Source organism: Trachinotus anak, unplaced genomic scaffold (genome assembly GCF_046630095.1).
Source record: "Trachinotus anak isolate AG129_WGS33_773 ecotype Australia unplaced genomic scaffold, CSIRO_AGI_Tana_v1 ptg000036l, whole genome shotgun sequence".
Classification (NCBI taxonomy): domain Eukaryota; kingdom Metazoa; phylum Chordata; class Actinopteri; order Carangiformes; family Carangidae; genus Trachinotus; species Trachinotus anak.
The window spans coordinates 147,830-166,974 of NW_027273887.1; the positions used below are offsets into that span (position 1 = coordinate 147,830).

Below are 19,145 nucleotides of genomic sequence, written 5' to 3' on the forward strand. Positions count from 1 at the left end.
CACAGTCAACTCATAATTTCTTTTCTTTAATCAGTGAAATCATGAAGCCGATGTTTCCATCTGATCTGCTACATGTTTAACCGAGCTGAACCTGAATGCCTCCATCAACCGCCTCCACCTAGTGAGGCCTTCACTGTCTTTAGAAGAAAACGAACCCAAAGCTCCGACTCACAGGCTGAAACACTCGACCTCACCTGCAGGTTTAAGAGAGACGAACCTGACTGTGGACTGAAGTAGATCCAGATTCACAGGTGGAGGTGTGATGGAGGAGTGACACAGGCTTACGTCCACATGACTGCAGAAGCTCAGTCTCAGAGATAGATAAATAGTGGCAGAGGCCATCATGTCTGAGATGTAGTGTAACTCTATGCAGATAGTGAATAAATACAGCAGCAGGAGTTTACAGTGGTTAACCTTCAGTACTGAGATGCTGCAGAACAGTAGTAGTAATGTAGTACTGTGAATATGTAGTACTGTAGTTTTGTATTGCTTCCACTGCAGTACACCACACTGTCAGTATACAGAGTATGGAAAATCACTGCTGCCAAAACAAACACAAAGGTAGATTATTTTATAGCTCAGTTGACTTCCAATTAGAAGCTTTAATGTAAGATAAAAATAATAATAATAATCATAATAATAATGATGATGATAATGACCAAATGCACCAGTGCATTTATAAATTTAAAATATTTTTTTAATCATCTTGTAAATGTATGTAATGCTGTAAATAATATCTGATGTATTATAAATTAAACTTAAATTTTAAAAGTTATGATGATGTCACTGAGAATATTTATTTCTAACATCCTTGTTTCATCTTGTGTTTCTGATCTGGCAGCACTGAGCCTCCGTACACTGGAAAGGACCTTGGAAGACTTTGATGCTGACATAAGCACAGAGCAGCACAGCACTGCAGTACTGTGGTAGTACTGTGGTAGTGTTATAGTAGTACCGTGGTAGTACTGTGGTAGTACTGCAGTAGTATTTTAGTAGTACTGCAGTAGTTCTGCAGTGCTGTGCTGCAGTGTGATGCAGCTGCAGTGGGTGTGTGTCGCTCAGGTTGGTAGTCAGCTGTGGTGTTGAACTTCCTGTCGGAGGCACTTTGAGGCTGAGCAGCAGGAAGCGTCTTCATCCACACATGGTCATGTAGAGCCACTGAGGAGAGAGGACAGTGAACACAGCAGCTGTAAGAACACTGAGTGAGACTGTAGTCTAATCTCCAGCTCACTGACACAGAGGATCTGACTCAGTGTTAAACCAGTGTCTGGGTTTAATCTTTAGTCTTTTGTACCTCGGTGATGTTCATCTCCACAGTTCCTGTCCCATCTCTGTTCATCGCCTGGAAGGTTCCTGGAAACACAAACACAACATGAACTCTCAGTGCTGCTCTGTGCTGCGTTCATGTCACTTTGTACCACTTGTAATTATGAGCTCTGCCAGAGATGAAGAGAGGAGGAGCAGGTCCTATATTAAAACTGAAGACGCTTCACCTCTGGTCCAAGAGGTCAAACGTCTTCAGGTATCAGGTCCAGCCTTGATCCTGGAGAGTCAGGACCTGTACGATATCTTCATTTGAATCAGTTTGACTTGTGTCTAATTTTTATATTAAAATGAGTTTGAAGTGACTCTCCGACAGAGAGGAGATAAACCAGCTGCAGAACCACATTTACACCTGAAACAAAGCCACACATGAGCAACACAAACACTCTGAGCTTTGTTCTCATTGATGTGGTGACAACAACAACCATCTCAGAACAGTGTTGGGACCAACAGGTCGGTCGGTTCTTCACATTCTAACAACACAGTCTGAGGTCCAGGATCTGAGAGGAGCCATACATACTGAACATGGCCTCCAGTTTGACCAGGCAGCAGGTGAAGTTGTCAAAGTCAATGATCTCGTTGTCGGCGTATCGGGCAACCAGCATCTGATACAGCTTGTTGTTGAGTTTGAAGCCTGAGGACAGAGGTCACCACAGGTCAGTGGAATGAAACACACCGGGCTCAGCGATGCTGTGATGTTCAGGTTCAGGAGGATTTACCGCCATTTTCCAGTGCCAGACGCATCTCATAGGAGCTCATACACCCGGATTTATCCAGATCAAACTCCCTGAAGATCCCCTGCAGAGAAAACAGCTCCTGGGTTTCAACAGGTAAGACTCAGTATCTGATGCTGTTTTTAGAACCACATCTTATTGTGAAAGGTCAGACACAGTTTGTTCATACTTAACCATCCAGACCACAGCAGACCAGGTCCAGATCAAAAACCACCTAGACTTTTCAAATCTGGACCAAATGAACAGGGAGAGTTTAAAGCCTGTTTCACACCCAGACCACAATGGACCAGGTCACAAGTCCAAGTACCCGAATACTGTCCTTCACACTTTAGAACCACATTAATTTACCTGTTGCAGTGATTCACATACAGATCACATGATGCGGTTTATAAAGAGTCTGTGAGCAGCCCCTGGTGGTCAGGGTCAAATCTGATGTTTTAAATGTTAGTGACCACAGAGTGAATGTGCTAAATTTCAGCAGTTATCAGTTTATTAACTAGCAAACATAGATAATAAACTAATGTTGCCATAGAACCACTCAGGTGTTTTCAGGTGTGTGTGATGTCATCATGTACCAACAACACCTGTGTACTCTGATTCACAACTTTTACTTTGTTCTCACTACTGCTCTCTGTCAGGGGTGAAACTATAAACTTTTATTTTGAAAGTTTCACCCCCTTCCTCAAGAGGTCCAGCTGTTCTCAGGTGATGTTGGACTCACCAGCCACTTCCTGATCTTGTTCCAGAGGATCTGAAACTCCAGCAGACCGAGCCGAGCGCTGCCGTCTTTCTGAGACCAGGTCAAAGAATTAACAGGTGGAGAAGAACGGAGAACAGAGAGAACGAGAACAGAAAACAGAGAGAACGGAGAACGAAAACAGAGAAACGGAGAAAATGGAGAACAGGTGGTTCTAGCTGCAGGAAACACTGACAGGACTTATTTTCAGTGAGGATACATCCATGAGGCTGACCATGGCTCTGCAGGACTCCATACTGAACCCATCAGTCTGCAGGTCTCTGTCTGTACCAACAACAACCACAGAAGAAGAACCACACTCAGACCACACCCACATCCAGCCCCCATCAGAACCCTCTGAAGCACCAGAACCACCAGAACCCCCTGAAGCACTTTGACTAGTCACCCAGAGACAGTGATGTGGACTCACGTTTGGACACGACCCGGTTCAGGATGGTCCTGAGCTCTCGCACTGAGACCTCCATGTCCTGATGAGAGAGAATATTATTAATGTGGTCCAGACTCGTCAGCCTGGATCTTAGTTTTTTCTGTCACTTGTTCAATTTGAATGATTTCAGGAGAATACAGAGAAGAAGAAGAGGAGGAAGAAGAAGAAGAGGAGGAGGAGGAGGAAGAAGAAGAAGAGGAGGAGGAGGAGGAAGAAGAGGATGAAGAAGAAGAAGAGGAAGAAGAGGAGGAAGAAGAAGAAGAAGAAGAGGATGAAGAGGAAGAAGAGGACGAAGAAGAGGAAGAAGAGGAGGAAGAAGAAGAAGAGGAGGAAGAAGAGGATGAAGAAGAAGAAGAGGAAGAAGAGGACGAAGAAGAAGAAGAGGAAGAAGAAGAAGAAGAAGAAGAGGAGGAAGAAGAAGAAGAGGAAGAAGAGGAGGAAGAAGAAGAAGAAGAAGAAGATGAGGAGGAAGAAGAAGAAGCAGAAGAAGAAGAGGAGGAAGAAGAAGAAGAAGAAGAAGAAGAAGAAGAAGAAGAAGAAGAAGAAGCAGGAGAAGATACTTTACAGGTTTGACATTTGAACAGACTGAAGATCCTGAAACTCACGTCTCCAGACAGCTGAGCAAACATGGACCTGAACGAGTCATCGATGTCGCTCTCTGAGATTTCCTCCTGCAGAGAAGAAGAGCGACAGGAAGGTCAAAGGTCATCAACACAAAGCCATGGAAGAATTACTAGACTTAAATCATTTCTCTCTTGTTTTGATTAAAAATATCTTTTTATTTATTTAGTGAAGCTCGTTAGCGTCTCAGTAAATAGTTATAGAGTATGTGATATGATCACAGATGTTCGTTTAAAGTTAACAGGAAAAAACTTTTCTAGAAAATTAAGGTACCATCCAGAAAGAAGTGAAAAAACAAAATAAAATAAAATAAAATAAAATAAAATAAAATAAAATAAAATAAAATAAAATAAAATAAAATAAAATAAAATAAAATAATTTCGTAATTCTCGTCCTCATGTCCAGCAGTCAAGTCTGTATCAAGAAGATGTTTAAACACAGGTGATGAAAAATGTGTGATTTTAATCTCATTTGTGGAACATTCAGGAAGATGATGTGTGAGACAGGGCTGGATCAACCTCCTGAGGGGCCCCAGGAAAAACAGTTGTTGCTGGGCCTCAAAATGGCCCCCAGTGTACATGACACCCCCAACCCAACCAGACCCCTACAGCTGGAATGATCAGTGAATTTAAAGTTCACTGCTTCCAGCGTCTCTCATGAGGATTTACTGGTTTTCCTACTTTTCTCTGACAGTGAAGGCAACACGTTCACTCAGGCCTCAGGTGATGATGAGGAACTTCACTGTTACCTGACATTTTATTGCCTGAACAATTGATGGATTATTGAAGGAAACACCTGTCAGATTGATGATGAAGTGAAACAGTTTCTGTTCACTGACAAACAAACAATAAAACAACTTCACAACAAATAAAAACCGAAACAGTTCAGGTCTTAAAACCAGATCTCAGAGTCCCTCTACAGGACCAGGACCACATCATGCGATGGAGAACCCGACAGTTCAGTGTGTGATTAATCAATGATAGAGACACAAATGATGAGGAGTGAACAGGAGGGTCTGGGCCCCTGAGAGTCTGGGCCCTGGGACAATTGCCCACTTTAATGATGTTTGGTGACGTGGTGTGTGATGTGTTTTCTTCTGCACCCTGTGACCTGGTTTTGAACAGAAGCGTGTGAATTTTCTGACGTGAGAGAAAACATCAAAGTGAACGTGATTTAAAAAGAGAATTTTTACCTCTTCTCCAAAGTTGACCTCCACATCATCGTCCATCTCCCTGCAGAGGTTCACACACTGTCACTGATCCAGAATCTGAAGGACTGACTTAAAAACCACAGTAAAGGTCTGGTTTCTGACTGACTCACTCGGTCTCCGACTGTTTCTCTGTGAACACCCTCAGGACAAAGTCGGCCTCCTTCGAGGGCTCAAAGGTGGACGGGACAATCAGGTACTCGCCTGGCGGGAGGCGGAGCCTGGTGCTCACCTCTCGCAGGTTGATGAAGGTCTCGGAGCGAGCACAGGAGGAGTGACGCAGGAAGAAGTCCTTCTTCATGTGGACACTGGGACAACCCTGGTACTGATGGACAGATGGATGTTAGCTTTACTGAGCTACATCAATCAAGCGGCTCAGACTGTGGAAGGACTCACCTCCTCAGGAATCTGCAAACGAGACACAACAGAGAAGAAAATTCACAACACACTCAGACAAAAACATTTCCCACAACATGTGTGGTTTGTACTTAGAGCTCTCTGTGGTGCTGCTGCATGGTTACTAAGATGTTCGCAATTGGTTGCTAGGATGGTTATGGGTGGTTACTATGGTTACTATAGTGTTGAGGTGGTTTCTTTTGTGTTAGTAGGTGGTTACTACAGCATTCAAGATGGTTGCTAGGGTGTCTGGGGTGGTTGCTATGGTATTTGAGCTAGTTGCTAGGGTGTTTGATGTGATTGTTGATGTTTGGAGTTAGTAGGTTGTGGCTAGGAGGAAACAAATGTAGTTTCTGTGAAGACAGTCGGTGGTTTTATAGATGGTTGCCATGGAGATTCTGGGTAGCTGTTAAGATGTGCTGATCATATGAAGCAGTCAGAGAGACAGTACTATTGGAGTCTACAGTAGTGATAGTGGTACAAATAGTGGTTGGTTGTATTACATCAGAACATTACACCTTTATGACCTCTGACCTCATAGATGGCGAAGCCGATGGTGTGCATGTCTTGTCCGTGGCGACGGTACCGACGGCGGTCCTTCTGCATCAAAGCCACCAGGAAGCTGCAGGCATCCTCGTCATCCTCGGGGTCGTCATCCTCCTCCAGGAGGGAGATCTTATACTGAGGGTTGATCCAGAACGTGTCTGCAGAGAGAAAGTCTGAGCTGAGGTCTGATCTGGATCTGAGCTGAGGTCTGAGCTGGATCTGAGCTGAGGTCTGATCTGGATCTGAGCTGAGGTCTGATCTTGATCTGATCTGGATCTGATCTGGATCTGAACTGGATCTGAGCTGAGGTCTGATCTGGATCTGATCTGGGTCTGATCTGGGTCTGAGCTGGGTCTGATCTGGACTTCACAGAGTGGTTGAATCAGTTTTGGTGCAATGGAAAAATATTAGCTTCCATTAATAAAAGCCCCCCCCCCCCCCCCCCCCCCCCTACTCACTGGGGTGGTTCCTGCAGCCACCCGCGGTGCTCCCTCTCCTCCAGCTGCCCTCATACGTCACAGTGGTCCAGAAACTGGTGGAGTCCTGACTGAGAGCGTCTGGGGTCAGATTACAGATCTCCAGTCTGGAGAACTGACGCAGGAACTCCTGGAATGACATCCTGACACACAGACACACACAGACACACACACTCTAGTAGACATCTCACTATCTTCATCCTGTAAACGACATTCAGGCTGACATACATCCTGACAATAGAACCTACCAGTAGAACCTGACAATAGAAACCGAGAGTAGAACCTAACAGAAGAACCTAACAGTAGAACTTGACAATAGAACTTGACAGTAGAACCTGACAATAGAACCTTACAGTAGAACCTGACAGTAGAACCTAACAATAGAACCTTACAGCAGAACCTAACAGAAGAACCTAACAGTAGAACTTGACAATAGAACCTGACAGAAGAACCTGACAATAGAATCTTACAGTAGAACCTAACAGTAGAATCTGACAATAGAACCTTACAGTAGAACCTAACAATAGAACTTTACAGTAGAACCTAACAGAAGAACCTAACAATAGAACTTGACAGTAGAACCTAACAGAAGAACCTAACAGTAGAACCTAACAGAAGAACCTTACAGAAGAACCTAACAGTAGAACCTACCAGAACTCTCCGTCCTCCATCTTACAGAGCAGCTCGTCCTTCTCTGCAGAGTCGATGGAGTTCCACTCTGAGGAGCTGACAACACACACACAGTTACACCTCCACCTGTCGGCTCCATACACACCATGTGACAGAATAAATCTGAAGCACTCACCTGTCGCTCCAGGCCCCGGTCCACTCCACCTGACCCCAGGGGTTCCTGATCCGGATCAGACGCTCCTGACGACCCCTGTACTCCACCTGCAGAGAGGAGGACGTAGCTCATGAATCAGGCCTGAAGAGACCTGAAGCTGAGTCAGAGGTCAAAGGTGAGCTCACCTGTCTGAGTGCTGTCACAGAGTAGGCGTGGCCTTTCACCAGCTTCTTGAAGGTAACTGCCTCCATGTCGAAGGCGCTGGTGATCTGAGGACGGACAACAGTCAGTGAGGTTACCACAGCAGAGAGACTCAACAGCAGCTGAGCTAACCCTGACCCCGGTCTAAACCGGTTTAAACCCAGTTTAAACCCTGACCTGACTGATCTGTGTTCAGCTCCATTTGGTTGTTGATCAGCTGATCATAAAAGCTGCAGGTTCTGATTAAACTGATTAAACATACAGTGTGTGATTGTGGCTCCTCTGGGTCTGGGTCTCTGGGTCTGTGGGGCCCCTCTGGGCTCCAGAGTCAACATTAACTCTGAACAGCTCAGAGCTCCTAAAGATTCACAAACAAACTTCAACCTTAAATCAGTTCAAATTAAAGTAGAACTAATTCAAACGCAGGAGTTAGCTTCTGGATTAGCCGCTACAGCTAACTGTGTACAGATGTTCAGTTAGCTTCTGTTTACTCCACATTAAACTCCATCTTCATACCAACAAACTGTTCAATATATTTAATGATATTGAATATTTAGTGTTGTTTGTGTCACTTATGTTTGACTCAGACAGTTCAACTAGTTATTACACCAGTTGTTACACGAGTACTCAGTGGTCATTATGTTATATGTAGTAATAGTGGTTGACCCTCTGAACCTCTAAACTCAATGGTTGTCTGGGTAACAGGTCCTTGATAGGATCAGGGTTTAGTGAACTCCAGGTCTCTGAAGACCTGCCTGACCTTTCACCCCCCACCTGAAAGGCTTCTTCAGCTCTAGGTGACTGGTGGGGAGATACAGACTTTTAACTTCTTGTGGGGTCGTTAACACTTTGAGAGTTGTTGACCCACCACCATCATGTGAGTCGTTGAGTCACATGACCTGTGTCTCAGTTCAGGGTCTCGTCCTTCAGAGGGTCATCTGAAGATTGATGACATCACAGCAGTGAGACCAGACTGTCCCATTTCAAAGGCTCTTTCAGATGTGTCCTTCTTTACCTGGCCCACCAACTGTAACGGTACAACTGTTAAAACCAAGAACCTAAAACCTCAAGTTACTGTGGAAAAAAAATTATGTGTTGTCAGGGTTGCTAGGCAACAGGAGCTGTGTTTTGTGATGTAACAGTGACAGCGGGAACAGCTGGTGACGCAAACTGAAACTCCTTCATAGACCAGACAGTCTCATCTCAGTTTGGTCTTCATGGTCTATGACACCTACAAAGGGCCACACCTTCATAGACCGGGCCCTCTGAAGGATGTGGCCCTTGAACTGGGACACAGCTGCGGTGAGGGTGTGAAGCTGCCTGGGGACTGATCTCAGGACCGTATTTGACTGAGTCAGCTGCTGGATTCACATTGATGATGTGAAGTGTGTGTGACTGACGTCAATGGAGCAGCCCAGCAGGGAGCCTCTGTCCAGAGCTTTGATGATGATACGATGAAGATCTCTGGGAGCTTTCTTCAGCTCGTACATCTCCGCCACGCCACCTGTGAAATCCTCAAAACCTTCGGTGGTGCTGCCGCCAGACAACGCCTCGTATGAGCCGTTCAGCCTCAAGACACACAACAGACACACTTAGTTTCCTCAGTGTAATAGAGGAAACATCCTGTACTGATGGTCATCATGTTAAAAACAGAGGTGAGAGCTGCTGAAGCTCCTGGTTCCTCTGTGGTCTGACTCTGGATCAGTGAACGTACAACACACTGAAAGTCATTCAGCTGAATGGACAGTGTCTCCCTGTCACTGTGACTGTTGTGTATTATCTTTACATTGTTACAGATGCATCAAAATGAGATGAAGCTAATGTCTAATTATTTTATACAGGACTGTAACTGACTCATCTGATGATTATTTTCTTGATTAATTGGTGTTTTCAATGATAACAAAACATCATCATTAAAACTCTTCATGCGTCTGCAGAATATGTGATGTTACTGTTGGATCAACGTCGTGAAGCAGCAGTGACAAGTGGCTTTTAAAGGAAAGTTTAAAGTTTAAAGGTTCTTCAGTTCTGAACCTGTTATCAGATTCTGAACTGAGCTGGTCTTACTTGGCGTAGGCCTTCTCCAGCAGAGCGCTCCAGAACTCCCTCCCCTCCGCAGAGTGGACGAACATCAGCTCTCCATCTTTGACCGGCAGACGGTCGTCGATCACCACGTCCACCCACTCCCCGAACTGCCAGAACTACACACACACACACACACAGAGAAAAATTATTACATTTAATTAAATCAGATGAATTACAGTGAAATGTGACTGATCTCTGTCTCTGCACCTGAGACATTTCTCTAACAAACATGTAGAGGAGTTTTTTTCCTGCCGCCCCCCCAGGAGAGAACAACTTGGCCAGTGGCCCCGTTAATCAGAAAACATGAAAGCTGACAAATTACAGATAGTTATTACTCTATAGTGCCACCTCCTGGAAGCTGCAGGAAACTACAACAGCATCTGCAAGAAAGTTCCTCAATGAGATTTAGTGTATAAACACTGTGTCAGATCCACCTGTTAGTCCACTGATGTACAGCCACAACAATCATTTATAATCATCCAGGTCTTCAGTTTTTTGTGTTGTGTTGTCTCCACTTGAAGAGGAATGGACCCAACATGGCTCCCTGAGGGACGCCATCACTACCAACAGGACTCAGCCTTCTCACGGCCACACGTCTTAATATGTTTATATTTGCACAATGAACTACATCATACAACCATTAAAATGTACTGATGAAGTCAGACACTGACTGTACAGTGGCCAGTGATGGACAGAAAGAACTTTATCACTGTGTCATTGACAAACTCTGACATGTTGGATTTTATAAATATATCACAAATATATCGATAATATATCAATAAACCAAACTAGACAATAATGTTTACAGATGTAAACATGAATCTGTCAACATGGAGGCAGAGTGTTCATTTACCACAATGTTCCAACACAAAGGACGAGGAGCTCTGATTGGCTCTGACAGAAACTGAGGTTACTCTGAAGGTATCATGACACACAGGTGAGTGGATGTGAACAGGTGGAGTCTCACCTGGAAGTGGAAGATGCCAGCGTATTGGTGGTTGAAGCTCTGACCGTGAGGAACGACACGATGCAGCAGCCGCTCGTTCAGAGTCAAAGAGCCGATAGCAGCAAGCAGCCAGCAGTCTCCTGTAAGACAACCAGAGTCACACAGATATTAACACTTCAATTATCTTCAAACCTCACACTTCACCTGACACTTCACCTGCAGTCAGAGCTCAACAGTTCCTACACGCTGACTGACACTTCATCTGCTTTAACCATTATCTTCTACTCACACTTCAACTGACCAGTGCTTCACTTCAACCGACACTTCACGTACTTTCATGTTGAAGAAATGATTGACACTGTGACATTAAAATGGACAAATAAAGGTCTCATCTGTTCATTCATTCACCAGTTTAAGTGCTTTCAGAGCTCAAACATTTTAACTGCTATCATCTCTCATGCTTCAACTGACACTTCGACTGTGCTTTCACAACAGGTTCAAGGTGGTGATCTAAATGTTTCATTATCCGGACACACTGACATCAGATCAGCTCCTCAGATGATGATGATAATGATGAAGATGATGATGATGACTCTGAGCTTGCAGGCTTACAGGAAATGTTTGTTCTGCAGCAGCTTGTTAATGTGCAGACTGAACATCAGCTGGCTCCATTATCAGCCTGATGGTCTGTGGGGACACACTAATGCTAAGCTAAAAGCTAACATTAACGACAACATTAGAAACTCCAACATTAAGTTGGTAAAGTTTCCTGCTAATGGACTTTCCATCTGGCAGATGTCCATTCACAGATCAATAATCTGATCAATACGAGGTCAGCAGTGATGGGCTGAGTGCTGCCTTCAGGTGCTCCTCATTAGATTCAGTTCCTGAAATCTGCTGCAACATTATACATAAACTATACATTTAGAGTCTGGGTTCCTTCATGTGTAATCAGACACATAATTCTTCAACACAAAGTTATTCAGCGTTGTCATTATTATAAACTATAGTGTTTGTAAAGTTGTAGATTGATTTATAATTATTTTTTAATAATTATAATTATTTTTTAACATTAAATATTTTACACCCTTAAATGACATTAGTGATGTAAACATGTGATGTGTCTGTTTATTTATTTTATTTATCTTTGTTTCATTGCTTTAGTTTGATCCTCTATAACACTTCTCCTGAGTCAGAGCAGAGAGTTTCTCTGTACGGGGCGGGGGAGGGGTCACTTCCTGTGTGTTATTTAATCTGTGAGTTGTGCACATGAAGGGGACTCCTCTGTACACGCTGTAGTGTGTCTGTTGTGTAGTGTGTCTGTTGTGTTGACAGACCTGGTGTGTGAGCAGCATCCAGCAGGTGGAGCTACAACAGTGACAGACAGCTGGAGCTCCGCCCCCGACATACTGATCATTCCTGTCCAACCCTGTGTTTACAACCATGATACACAACTACACACTCACAGACACACACACTGTGAGGACTCCACCCTGCTGCTGTTGGAGAGCAGCCAAACTGTGACTCACACTCACACACAGTCGTCTTCCTGTGCTTGTGAGGACCTGACATGTCAGAACCACAGAACCATAGAACCACAGAACCAAAGTATCACAGAACCACAGTTCCACCGCAGTAACTGATGAATGTGAGGATCATTAGTGTCTGATCAGACTTTAATGTTCCACATGTTGATCCTCTGTTTTCTTTCCTGTCACGTCCAGAGACCACAGATGTTTTAGTGTTTGACCCTCAGCACCATGCAGATCCAGGACCCCATGGACCAGAGGACCCCACAGATCCAGGACCCCACAGACCCAGGACCCCATGGACCAGAGGACCCCATGGACCAGAGGACCCCACAGATCCAGGAGGACACCAGCAGCTTTAATTGTTGCAGAGATATTTGTACTGTAACGAGTCCAGTCAGTCCAACTGAACCAGACCAGATCAGACCTGGTCAAACTTGGTCCTCACACACTCACACACACACACACACACACACACACACACACACACACACACAGCACTGTTGTGTCTGGTGTTTCTTAGAAAGCTGTAAGAGTCTCTGTCTCTCTCAGCTGATTCTTAGAAAGCCACACACACACACACACACACACACACACTTTACATCCCAGACAGGTGGAACCTCTCCCAGTACATGCTGGGAGCACAGGTGTGTGACCTACCTGAGAGAGGAAACTGCTCTCATTCATGTTGTTCATTTTCTACTGTGATAAACAGATGTTGATTGATTCTTTATTTTCATATTGATTATTAATGTTTTCTCATGAACATTCATGTGTGATGTGAAACAGACACGTGTATGTAACATTAGATTTTTATTATTCTTTTGTTGTTTAATATCATATTTATTTCAGTTTGTATTTTGAAGGTGATAATAATGTGTTTGATAGTGTGACAATAATCTAAGTCTGTATAGTTGATTGATTTATTCAGATTTGTAGATTGATTTGTAATTTTTTCTTTTTTATTAAATCTTTAGTTTCTATATTTTTCCATTCTTTTGTAAACAACATCATTAATATAAACATGTGATATGTCTTTTTCTTTATTTCCCTTTGTTGATTTATTGATTGATTATTATTTATAGATCAGATGCTGATCACCACAGGAGTCACGGCTCAGTGACCCCACCCATTCTCTGAACCAATCACAGAGCTGCATTTCTCTCTCTAAACAGCTCCCAGTCTGTGGACCTGCAGCTATGTATGCAGCTGGTCTCAGATCAGTGCGTCAGCAGGAGGATGACTTTGTGTCATGTGACCCTGAGCCGATCCTGAACCAGCAGAAGCCTCAGTGAACAAGCAGCAGGACTTTAAAATACAGCTCCCATCAGCCCCACAGGTACTACAACAGGTACTACAACAATCCTGTATGTGTCCGATTATTTATAGTAATGACAGAAGTCTGAAGACAGTGAGCAACATCTATCTATCATTGTCGCCTCCCTCCTGCTTCATTGACTACCGCCCGGTCGCACTCACTCCCATCCTTATGAAGTGCTTCAAGTCTGCCATCCCCTCCTCCCTGGACCCTTTCCAGTTTTTTATCGGTCCAACTGCTCAACTGATGATGCCACCTCCACTGCCCTTCACTCAGCCCTCACACACCTGGAGATGAAAGACTCCTCCATTAGAATGCTGTTCATCGACTTCAACTCAGCATTCAACACAATCATCCCCCAAAAGCTCATTCACAAACTGGACCAGCTGGGGCTGAATACTTCGATGTGCAACTGGCTGCTGGACTTCCTGACGGGGAGACCGCAGTCTGTACGGGCTGGCAGCAACACCTCCAGCACCATCACTCTGAACACGGGAGCCCCCCAAGGATGTGTGCTGAGCCCCCTCCTCTTCACTCTGCTGACCCACGACTGCACACCGAGAGAGCTCCAACATCTTCATCAAGTTCACGGACGACACGACTGTGTAGGTCTCATTAGCAACGACGACGAGACCACCTACAGGAAGAAGGTGAGCCGACTGGTCGCGTGGTGCAAAGACAACAATATCTGCCTGAACATGGAGAAGACAAAGGAGATTGTTGTGGACTTCAGGAGAGTGCACACCCTGCATGCTCCTCTAACTATCGACGGTGCTGCAGTGGAGAGAGTGAGCAGCACCAAGTTCCTGGCTGTGCACATCTCTGAAGACCTTACTTGGAGCAAGAACACTGCATCACTGGCCAAGAAAGCCCAACAGCGCCTGTACTTCCTCCGCAAACTAAATAGAGCCAGTGCCCCAGCCCCCATCATGCTCACCTTCTACAGGGGCACCACTGAGTCCATCCTGACCAGCTGCATCACTGTGTGGTACGGAGCCTGCACCGTGTCCTGCTGCAAGACACTGCAGCACATAGTGAGAGCAGCTGAGAGGATCATCGGTGCCTCTCTCCCCTCCATTCTGGACATTTACAACACCCGCCTCACCCGCAAAGCCCTCCGGATTGCAGGTGACCCCACCCACCCATCCCACTGCCTCTTCAGCCTGCTTCCATCAGGACGATGACTGCGGAGTCTCCGGGCCAAAACCAGCAGGCTAAAGGACAGCTTCATCCACCAGGCTATCAGGAGGCTCAACTCCCTCCCCGCTCTGAAGTTCAACAGCAGCTTAAAACCCATCATCCACCACAGACACACAGACACACAGACACACACACACACACACACACACACTCTCTCTCTCTCTCTCTCTCTCTCTGGTAGTGTGTATCAGTCTGTTGACTCTGTTGACCTGTGTTTACTCTCTGACACACACCACTAGTCTGTCTCCTAGCAACAGTCGTCAGGGAAGTTTCCTTTAAACCACAGACAAATTGTGAGTGAAAACAAGAGACCAGCTGACAGGAAGCTGCCACTTTCCCCGGTGGTCACTCCCAGTACTGCAGCAACTCTCCTGTCCCCACAGACTCTGTTCACAGCTGACTGAGCAGGGAAACGCTAATGAGCATGTGCAGAAGGACCTTTTCACTTCTTCCAGGTGAGCGGGTGCCATCTTTGAGTCTGATCTTATAACACAACCATGAAGCTGACAGACTCACCCAGAGCTCCCTGACAGATGTCTGTCCTGGTGGCTCCACCCACGATGAACTGAGGGTCCTCTGTCAATTCCTGAAACAGCCAATCACAAACACCTGTCTGTCTGACATCACATCACATCACATCAGGCCACAGCAGAAACTGTGAGGCCTCCTCAGGGGGTGAGGAGGGAGGGAGGTGCAGGGGACAGGTGTGTACAGGTGTAATAATGGATCCAAATCTTAACTTTAAGAAATACATCAAAGAAAGAACATGAAATACAACTTTAAATTTTGGACCAATCAGAATCTGTCTTTGTGATCATGCTGTGCGTGTGTGTGTGTGTGTCTGTTCCTCTGAACTGAACCGCAGTGACTCAGCTCTCAGTCTGAACTGGTCCCTGACCCTCAGACCTCTGGACCGAGGCTCAGACCAGGGATGAAGATCTGTAGCACTTCAATGAATCTGAATCCATTTCCAAATCCACTTACTGAATCTGTTTAGGTCTTCCTGTCCTGAGCCAACCCCAGTCCATCACCATGACCTTGGACCTGTTTGCTTTTGGGGTTCTGGGCCTCACAGCAGGTCTATGTTCTATCAGGTTCTACAGTGGAACAGTTCTGGTTCTTACCGTTGGTCTCTTCCACTCCACTCCTCTGGTCTTGGCAGTAAAGGGTCCAAGTTCCTTGAAGCCCAGTGAGGCTGGTTCTGCAGGGAACATTGGGTCCTCAAACAGGCATCCATTCTGCAAACAGTCCTCCTGAAGGGCCTGGAAATCCTGGTTCAGGTATTGAACAGCCTGCTGGACTGAGCCCAGGCCTCCAGCCCTCTGCCGGTCCTTCTGGATCCGCCCGGACACTCCTCCAAACATCCTGACCCACAACACATCAGAAACCAAATCAGCAGAATCCAAGGTTTTTAGTAGTGTTAGCATCATGTTTCCGGACTGTTTACTGTTAATTAGCTAATGTTAGCATGCTAACAGGCTAAGCTGAGAAGTGAACAGTAAATATCACAACTGCTAAGAGATGTAATAAAATACAGGAGTTTGTACCTGATCTCAGTCTGCTGGGCTCGCAGGAAGCTGGGAGGAAACAGAGTCTGGGTCAGGGTCTGGTTCAGTCCAGTTTACAGCTGAAGAGTCAACAACAGTTAGACTGGGATCAGACTGGGATCAGACTGGGATCAGACTGGGTTCAGACTGGGATCAGACTGGGTTCAGACTGGGATCAGACTGGGATCAGACTGGGTTCAGACTGGGATCAGACTGGGATCAGACTGGGTTCAGACTGGGTTCAGACTGGGATCAGACTGGGTTCAGACTGGGATCAGACTGGGATCAGACTGGGTTCAGACTGGGTTCAGACTGGGTTCAGACTGGGATCAGACTGGGATCAGACTGGGTTCAGACTGGGTTCAGACTGGGTTCAGACTGGGATCAGACTGGGATCAGACTGGGATCAGACTGGGATCAGACTGGGATCAGACTGGGTTCAGACTGGGATCAGACTGGGTTCAGACTGGGTTCAGACTGGGTTCAGACTGGGATCAGACTGGGATCAGACTGGGATCAGACTGGGTTCAGACTGGGATCAGACTGGGCTGTGAGTTCTGACTGGTTTGGGTCCAGTCTGCTAAGTTGTAACTTCTTGTTGTGATTTTCTGAATCATGTCCTCAGACGTCAGATTTAATATCGTCATGGTTACAGAGACGTCAGAGTCCAGCTGAGACAGCTTCAGGTCCTCATCATTCAGTCAGAACAGCAGCTCAGCTCAACATGTGGAGAGCTGACATTTATACTGACGGCACCCAGACAATAATTCACGGAGAATAAAGTTTGCAATAATAAATAAATAATCGATATTCACATTTTACATAAAGAATATTCACATTCATATCCTCTGTGGTTGAAACGCAGCAGATCCTTCACTGTGACAGGAACCAGATTACAGCTTCACTTCTGAGGAATTGATTACTGATATGATGGACCTGTAAAATACAACTAATCACTCTGACGTCACCGATGGTCCGTTCTAAATGATCGTCACTGCGCAGTTGCGTTAAATGCTGATAATCTGATTGAAGTCCGCTGACTGATAATTTAACCATAACCTAACATTATGTTTCGTCGTCGTGTGTGGCGCTGCAGCTCCCCTGATTGGTCAACAGACATGATGATGTAATCACTTCAGAGTTTCTGCTGAATCAAGGTGAAAACAGAGAAAACAGCTGATCAGACTCAGTAAACACAGCTTCTTTTGTCCTGCAGAGGTTCGATCACAGCCCCCCCAGAGTACAGACCAGTACAGACCAGTACAGACCACAGCTCCCAGTCAAACCATCACATAAACTCACCGGGTGTGTCGCAGTCCTCCGACTCTCAGCCTCGGATTCTGTGTGTACTGTAGTACTGTGCAGTACTACTGTGCAGTACTGTGTGCTGTCGTAGTACTGTGTGCAGTGGCTCTGGATGCTGTGGTGGATGCTGTGGTGCAGCGGCGAGCCCCGCCCGGCGGGAGGGGCGGAGCTACAGCACCACCCAACAAGAAGGCGTTAAAGACGCAGAGAAGGGCCTGCGAACACCCCCAGCTGTTCTGACCCAATAACAGCTGGGACCCCGCTGCATCGTGACGTCAGCACGCAGATCTCCCGCCACAGCCAGAGATCAGTCCCTGTCATTTCCATATAAAGATGGAGATTTCCTTAGTCATGTGACCTGCACCCCAGGCTAGATACCGAGTAAATCTATGGTACAGAGCCGGGTTCCCAAATACCAAACACACCTCTGGGTACCACAAGAACCGTTCCACAGCGTGTGCAGTAGCACCACAAAGCCTGAGGAACAGTTCTCTGGTAAACGTCCCAGAACACCACACAAGCCACTGAGTGCCACAGGGACAGGAACGCGTGGTACGGTTCCACAGGAACATGTCGCGGAAGTCTGGTTTTTACCAGAGGATCTGGGCTGATAACAGCTGGTGCATGTCATGTGGTCAAAGATGGTACTGCTACACCTACTACCTACATCCAGGTGTCAAGACCACCATATTTGAGATTCGTGGAATAGGCTGCAAGCTAATTCAATCTAAAAGCTAACGCTAAGCTAAGTGGACCTATAAAATTAACTCTGAACTAATTAGCCATAGAGGCTAACTGGACAAAGAATAATTTAAGGCTGTATCACTTACTTTTCTGTTAGCATCTGAAAAAAGGACAGCACTTGTATTGACAGCTGGCCTACAGACAAAACTGTCACAGTGTCTGGTCCAGGGCACAGTTAGTACAGAGACTGTGTGGAAGCAGGGGCAAAATGTTAGCCTCCATTAAAAGAGGTGACTCCAACAACTCCAGTGACTGTCGTTACAACAGCCGCTAACAAAGCAAGTGACATCACTTCGTCGATTATGACCCCACAGAGGCTAATACCCGGGTCGCGTCATCAGTCAGTCAGAACTGAAGAAGCCTGTTGGATCAGAGCTGAATCGCCTTCAAGTGTCTACAATCAAGCCCTTGATTCTACATTTCTTGGATAACCTGTTTGTCTGTTACACTTCAGTATAGTCTCGATAAAGTTCAACCTGTAAATATTAGCCTTTAGCTCCAGTTAGCTTTGACACCAGTCAACTAAACTCAGCTACCTAGGATGGACAGGTTGACTAGCATGGTTGCTAACCTGATGTTGCTTAGTAGCTAGCAAGCTTGTCTAAACAAGGTAGTTAGTTCCTGAGCTAGCAGGTGTTGGCTTGTTGGCAATCGACCTCTGTGGTTTGGTATTTAGGGAATTAACTAAAATTGTTTTGAACAGTAACAAAACAATTTGTATGTAACAGTCTAAAGTTAACATCAGCTTGTTAGCAGTTGATAATAGCACAGTTGTTGTGTTCTGCAATTCCATTGAGATCTCAGTGAGTGTAGTGATTAGCTGGGGCTTAAACTGAGTGAAATTAAAATGAATGTTTACATTTTTTCTATGTTTTTGATGGAGCTAGGTGAAGAGTTTCCCTTTGTTTCCAATAAATGTGCAAAGCTAGGCTAAACATCCCGGACCTGTCTCTGTGCTGGACACTCAGATGAAACTACCATCTTCTAATATGTTAGCTA

General features: G+C 45.5%; 1 protein-coding gene across 5 annotated transcripts; it reads right to left on the minus strand.

Moving 5' to 3' along the window:
* Positions 1-10: 10 nt before the first annotated feature.
* Positions 11-18,714, minus strand: capn1b (calpain 1, (mu/I) large subunit b). 5 transcript variants are annotated; one of them, XM_071472225.1, is made up of 23 exons: positions 18,233-18,714; positions 16,098-16,127; positions 15,675-15,915; positions 15,067-15,136; positions 10,525-10,643; positions 9,540-9,673; positions 8,873-9,041; positions 7,457-7,540; positions 7,293-7,378; positions 7,139-7,213; positions 6,470-6,630; positions 6,000-6,169; positions 5,466-5,477; positions 5,183-5,394; positions 5,055-5,094; positions 3,847-3,912; positions 3,224-3,281; positions 3,014-3,078; positions 2,779-2,847; positions 2,043-2,121; positions 1,844-1,957; positions 1,295-1,353; positions 11-1,158 (listed from the first exon to the last, which is right to left on the minus strand). In XM_071472225.1, exons 1-23 carry the CDS (start codon positions 18,244-18,246, stop codon positions 1,132-1,134), a joined length of 2,154 nt encoding a protein of 717 aa, XP_071328326.1. In that variant the 5' UTR covers positions 18,247-18,714; the 3' UTR covers positions 11-1,131. The 5 variants fall into 5 exon arrangements, with proteins under 5 accessions (XP_071328326.1, XP_071328328.1, XP_071328329.1 ...); XM_071472227.1 differs by having other exon boundaries at positions 17,400-18,714; XM_071472228.1 differs by having other exon boundaries at positions 16,098-16,177; positions 17,400-18,714.
* Between the last annotated feature and the right edge of the window lie 431 nt (positions 18,715-19,145).

Coding starts and splice junctions, on each gene's coding strand:
- capn1b (XM_071472225.1), bottom strand. Junction 3,282..3,846: donor TTGCTCAGCTGTCTGGAGAC/GTGAGTTTCAGG, acceptor CTCTCTCATCAG/GACATGGAGGTCTCAGTGCG. Junction 1,958..2,042: donor TCTGGCACTGGAAAATGGCG/GTAAATCCTCCT, acceptor CTCTGTCCTCAG/GCTTCAAACTCAACAACAAG.